Genomic DNA, 6031 nt, shown 5'->3' on the forward strand with positions numbered 1-6031 from the left:
AAATCCAGAAAGTAATTTCTCGAGATAGCTATTTAAGTCATTATTTCAGTTTTAAGCTTAGGGTTTTTAAAATGACGTTAAAACATTCCTTTAAGACTTTTGTTTTTAGCTTTTGCCTTTGCAAACAGAATGAACGCTGCTGGCTGCCAACTGTTTGAGGAGCTCAAGTGGAGGGTCATTTGTGGGCTGGGCTGAGCTGGGCCTTGGGGGGGGTTGGAGGGGGCCCCAGGCCTCTGTCTCCAGGCCCCTCCCCCGGGGATGGTGCCTCCCCCAGAAGGCGGTTTGCAGAGTCGGGTCTGACTTTCCCATGTTTTGCTGCCTTGGTAACAAGTCTCTAAACTGGTGCCGCTTCCCTCCTGTTTCCGTGGCCTGTGGGGCTCCTGGTGGAAAGGGGAGCGCAGTCGCCACTGGTTTCCGCACTCATCTCCCTTCCACCCGCAGCCTTGAAACCTGCACAGTGCGGCCGCCTCTTTTCTGAGAATCGGCAGAGCATCGCCACAATCTCTCCTCTGACCCTCCCAGTCTAGTCCTAAGACTAGGAAACACGGAGTAACCATTGGGCCTGAAATAGTGATTTCATTCACTCAGCTTTTTGGACACGTGTCCTCTGCTACAACCCGTGTGCGTGCAGACACACAGTGACCTCTCTTGGTGGCGACTGCATGGAAATGCTGTACATATGTAGCTGTTTCCCTCTGCATGTAGTGCAGACACACAGTGACCTCTCTTGGTGGCGACTGCATGGACATACACACGTGGCTCTGTCTCCCTCTGCACGCAGTGGCGGCGATGTTCCTGGGGATGGATTTGCCGGGCCTGGCCCTTCCCGGCCCGTGGAAGACCTACACGATGCTGGGGTTTGTCGCCTGGCACGTGGGGGCGGAGATCGTGCTGGAGGTCCACTCGTACCGCCTCTCGCGCAAAGGTACTGCCCGGAACCGCTGTCCCGTGAGCCGGTGGAGAGCAGTCGGGTTCCCGATACTAAGGGGGGGCTGCTCCCGGGAGCTCCTTAAACACTCCTGCCCGATCACTCAGGGGTGGGAACTGGGGACATTTCCTGCCTTTCTCTTTCGTGTTCGTCAGGATGATAAATTGTGGGTAAAACAGAAGGGGCCGACTGCAGGCTTCAGGGAGGACGTCTTCGTAAGGACGTGTGCTGCGCAGGTCTGGCTGGGGGGCAGTGGACACAGGGAGCCCCGCATGCCTGGGGGAGACCCTGAGCCGGAGGAAGCAGAGATGCCCGGAGTCAGCCCCGGGCAGGGCTGCAGACAGCTGTTCCCTTCTGATAGTTTACAGGGCGCTACCTCCGCTGGCCTTGCACGTCGGACACAGCCGGCTCATGAGTGAGCCACGAGGGAAGGGCTGACTCTGCCCAGCTGTCTGTCCCAGGCAGGGCGCTGGCCTGGAGCCCGAGGGTGGAGAGATGTCCAACGAGCGTGGGTCTGGGCTGTGTCCTTGGTGTCCTATCTAGTATTCAGCCTCCCCCCGCCGCCCCCAGTGATAAATCAAGGTGGCCTTCTCCAAGCACAACCTCTTTGTTGTCTAATGTAATATGTTGTGACGTTAGGAGTCGGTGGCTTTTGGGAGCTGAATACTCCTGCGTTTTTGGTTTCTGATAGGAATACATATATAGTCGGGCTTCTGCTGACCACGGAGCTGGGGCTTGTTGTTTAAAAGACACATGTACTGCCCAGCTGGCAAGGCTCAGTGGTTGAGCATTGACCTATGAACCAGGAGGTCATGGTTCGGTTCCCAGGCAGGGCACATGCCCGGGTTGTGGGCTCGATCCCCAGTGTGGGGCGTGCAGGAGGCAGCCGATCAATGATTGTCTCTCATCATTGATGTTTCTCTCTCTCTCTCCCTCTCCCTTCCCCTCTGAAATCAATAAAAAATATAAAAAAGAAAAGAAAAAAAATGTACCTCACACTTGTATTGTTAGGGGTTTGATCTGGTTGGAATTGCCTAGAAAAGAGCATGTTTAAGTGCCCGTCCCCGAGTGTGAGAGCCTTACTATTGGGGACGTTTGGAATGTCCCGGGAGCTGGAAATGGGAGAACAGACTCAGCAAACCCTACCCATGAGCTTCGCTGCGCAAGTGTTCGCCTGCACACCCACGGGCCTTACCAACGCATGTTTTTGCTCTTGGCAGTTGAAATACTGGATGACACTAGAATTCAGATTATGCAGACCTTTACCATGGCTGAGGCAGAAGTAAGTCCTTCTTGTTTATAGTTTTACTAGAGGCTTGGTACATGACATTTGTGCACTGTGGGGGGCGGGGGGGACCCTCAGCCCAAATTGTGAGAGGGTGCAGGCTGGGCCGAGGGACCCCAGCCGTGCACAATCGGGGCCAGGGAGGGACATGGGAGGTTGGCTAGCCAGGGAAGGCCCGCGGGAGGGCTCCAGGGCATGTCCAGCCCATCTTGCTCAGTCCCGATCGGCCGGACCCCAGCAGCAAGCTAACCTACCGGTCGGAGCGTCTGCACCCTGGTCATCAGTGCACATCATAGCGACTGGTCGGTCAGTCGACTTTCTGCCCTCTGGTGGTCAGTGCACATCATAGTGAGTGGTTGAGCGGCCTTAGCATATCATTAGCATATTACACTTTGATTGGTTGAATGGCCAACCGGATGACCGGACGCTTAGCATATTAGGCTTTTATGATATAGGATTGACAAAAGCCTTCAGGATCGGAGGTCCATCCTCTCACCTGTGTGTTTTCCTTTCAGGGCCACGGCTTTAAGAAGGCGGTGCTAGCCGTGTATGTCTGTGGGAACCTGACTTTCCTCGTCATATTCCTGTCTGCCGTCAGCCGTCTCTGAGCCCGCCGCGGCCTTGCGGTGCCGGCCAGGTGACGGTCTCATCGAGCCGAGGAACGCGAGGCCCGCGCCGCCTGCCGGGTGTGGGCAGGAAATCCGAGTTGGAGACCAGGCCATGCCCACGCGGGGTTCTGGCGGCTGGCCCTTAGGGTCCTGTGGACTGTGACGCGCCGTCCAGCCTTAGGTGCAGGTCCGAGTCTTAAAGGGAAGGTCGAGGAGAAGTGACCCTCGAATAGTTCTCTTTTCTGCACCTTTTTATTGAATGTATTGGGGTGACGCTGGTTCATGAAAGGATACAGGTTTCAGGTGAATAACTCCACGCACATCATCTGTACGCTGTCCGGTGCGTTCACCACCCCAAGTCAGGTCTCCTTCCATCACCATTGATCCCCCGTCTCCCCTCCCCCCCTCCCCCCAACCCCCTCCCAGTATTTTTATGCTGAGATTTTAAGAATGTTAGCATTTAGGAATGTAAACAAGAACTATTTGGAAAATAAAGGATGACGTTAGGATGGAAAGGGGAGAGAGGAACTATATTGGGGCTCCGGAAGTTCTGCGGGTCTTTTAAGACAACATCTACAGGGTGTCCCCCAAAATGAGTACACACTTTAACAGCTGATAGCTCAATTTTAAAAATAGGATGTATTTTACTAAACACTGCCTTTATAATTATTCAAAGTGTGTATACATTTTTGGGGGGACACCCTGTATTTTTACTAGTTTATCTCAATGGTCTTTTTTCCTAGGGCTTTTTGGGAAACTGTATTTTTCAGTCCTGTTTTGGGGACTCATTCCTTGCTCTGTGTATCTTGTTTCTTTGGTAAAGGTGGACATGGGGCTGACCCCATGGTAGGTTTTGTTGACATTGAAACATATTACGGATATTATAATATCTTCCCTAGCTGTGAAATGTGAGTGTGCATCTTCTGCTTAAAAACTGCCTTTATATATTCAGCAACAGAGCTGATGGCCTTTTATATGCTCCGTGTTTTGACAATAAGATTTGAATCCGACAGCCTTTGGAGATTGTAGACTCGAATTTCAAAACGAATAAAGCTCACCCATGTGAACACATCTAAGTTCCTCTCTTGCCGTGTGAGGGTTCTGCTCTGCTGGGAGCTCCTGGTGCTCTAATGAGCTGGAATCATCCGTTATCTTCCTTCCTGCTGCAATCGTTTTCCTATTTTGGGGCTGGGTTTTATACCTGCCATGAGGACTCCTAGCCAGTGGGGGGCGCCATATACCAGCTGTACCAAAGTACAGCTTGGTTCCTGCCTCCTTGGGCCAAGATTCCTTTTCAGAACTTAGATAACATCATGGATGTATTTTCCTTAAAATCCACTGACTCGATCTTCATTTGAAAAAAAATCCTGTCTTTTTTTTTGGGGGGAGGGTCGGTATTTTGTGTCAGAAACTGAAATTAAGTCCATTGTTTCATTTGATTTTTTTTCTTCCCTGTGATTATTTGTAACAACAGTTTGATATTTCCCTTTACAGTCCTCTGACCCTGTGGCCGATGAACACAGCGATCTTGGGCACAGGACACAAGCACAGTGGACACTCTTAAAATAATAAGAGCGCAGGGCGCACAGTTCACTTCTGTAGCTGTTCTGATTACGTTACCGGTTCTGGTTGGCCCGAGGCCCTGACTTCTATCGGGTGTAAGGCAGCCCCAGCCATGTATCCGGTGCCTCTGACGGGTGAAGGGATGGGGAGGTTTGCTTTTCTTCCTTTTAGTGGAGTTTATCACAAGCAGCGTAGGGGTGAGATGTGACTTTTCCCTAAGTGCCAGGCTACTTACAGCCTAACCCTTCCTTTTGCATGTAAGTTTAAAAATAAATTTTTTAAGCCTAGAAAATGAAATGTACGCTAAACTGGTTCACCAGTTTTCACCTCTAAGGGGCTTAAAGCCTAGTGAATTTCTCTCGGTCAGTTCTGTTCTGCATGTGACAAGGAAGGATTCGCTGAAGGGGAAGGGGGACCTCGTTGTGTTTGGTTTTCAGTCCGTGAACTTGCTGATGTGCATGTTCAGTTTTTCTTCTTCACGGATTCATCTGTGGGCGCTCTTTGGATATAGCATTGATCGATTGAGAGTTGCCCAACGAAGTCTTTGTCATTTAATCTTAATCGATGAAACTTTTTCAGTAATACCAAGTCAGGATTCTTCTGCTATGAATGGTCAGAAGGAACTCTTACAACAGCAACAGCATGGAGGGACCTGGAGGGTGTGATGCTGAGCGAAATAAGCCAGTCGGAGAAAGACAAGTGTCACATGATCCCACCCACATGTGGAATCTAATGAACAAAATACACTGATGAACAAAATAGATCCAGAGACACAGAAGCATGAACAGACGGATGCATTTCAGAGGGAAGGCGGGGGTGGGGTAGTGGGGGGAGAGTTTAACCGTGGAACTTGTATGCGTAACAGCAAACAAAGTGGACATCTGTCATACTTCCAACAATAAAGATAAATTTAAAAAAAGAAAAGAAAATGCCTCCCTTCACTTTTCCCAATCTTTCCATTTTTATAATAAACAATCGGGGTGTCTTTTTTAAAACACACACACTTCTTTCGATAGCAGTGATTGCTAACCGACATGCCTTTCTGTCTTTAGCGATGTTGTTGGGGGTGTGAGCAGAATCACAGGTGCTTGTTTATCTTAAAGACGGGCTCCTCTATACAATACAAATAAGTATGTTTTTTTGGGGAAAAAATGAAACTAATTCTGGAGGACCGTGGCCGGGGAGCATTGATCATTGATCGCCAAGCCTGTTCTGCGTTTATGATTTTCTGGTCTGTGGTCATCGGTCTTAAGGGCGCAGGGAGCTTGCGGCAAAGCTTGTGAATAAATGCACGACTTCACTTCAGTGCCGGCTTGGTTTCCATCAGGGTTTGGGCTCTAACGCGTTCGTCCTTCCACGTCCCGCCCAGGGCGCAGTGCGGCACCTGCCACCGGCAAGTTCTGGGGCACGTGCAGCTCTTGGCTGGAATTCTGTGGATCTGTTACTCTGGTGGAGCAGGAAGGCAGGACCAGGTCCCCGTGTGCGATAAGCCAGGGGAGAGGGAAAGGAAGGACGCTTCCTCTCAGCTCTTGTCACAGCTGATGAGGGCCCACGCCGTCCCTGTCCGCGTCTGCTTCTTTCCTCCTGGCCCAGCCCCCACGGCTCACCCCGGGGCCCAGGTCACCGCTGGCTACCTGCCTGGGATGC

The 6031-nt window shown here is 51.0% G+C and overlaps 1 protein-coding gene across 1 annotated transcript in view; it reads left to right on the forward strand.

Annotated features, from left to right (window-relative positions):
* The window catches only part of FRRS1 (ferric chelate reductase 1), a 25026-nt gene extending 19723 nt beyond the window's left edge, over positions 1-5303 (forward strand). The window contains 4 exon segments of the mRNA XM_006105081.3: positions 589-621; positions 711-925; positions 2149-2210; positions 2729-5303. Of these exon segments, the coding sequence (XP_006105143.2) occupies positions 589-621; positions 711-925; positions 2149-2210; positions 2729-2821 (403 nt within the window). The 3' untranslated portion in view covers positions 2822-5303.
* Positions 5304-6031: the final 728 nt, after the last annotated feature.

The sequence above is a fragment of the Myotis lucifugus genome, unplaced genomic scaffold (assembly GCF_000147115.1).
Source record: "Myotis lucifugus unplaced genomic scaffold, Myoluc2.0 scaffold_633, whole genome shotgun sequence".
NCBI lineage: Eukaryota > Metazoa > Chordata > Mammalia > Chiroptera > Vespertilionidae > Myotis > Myotis lucifugus.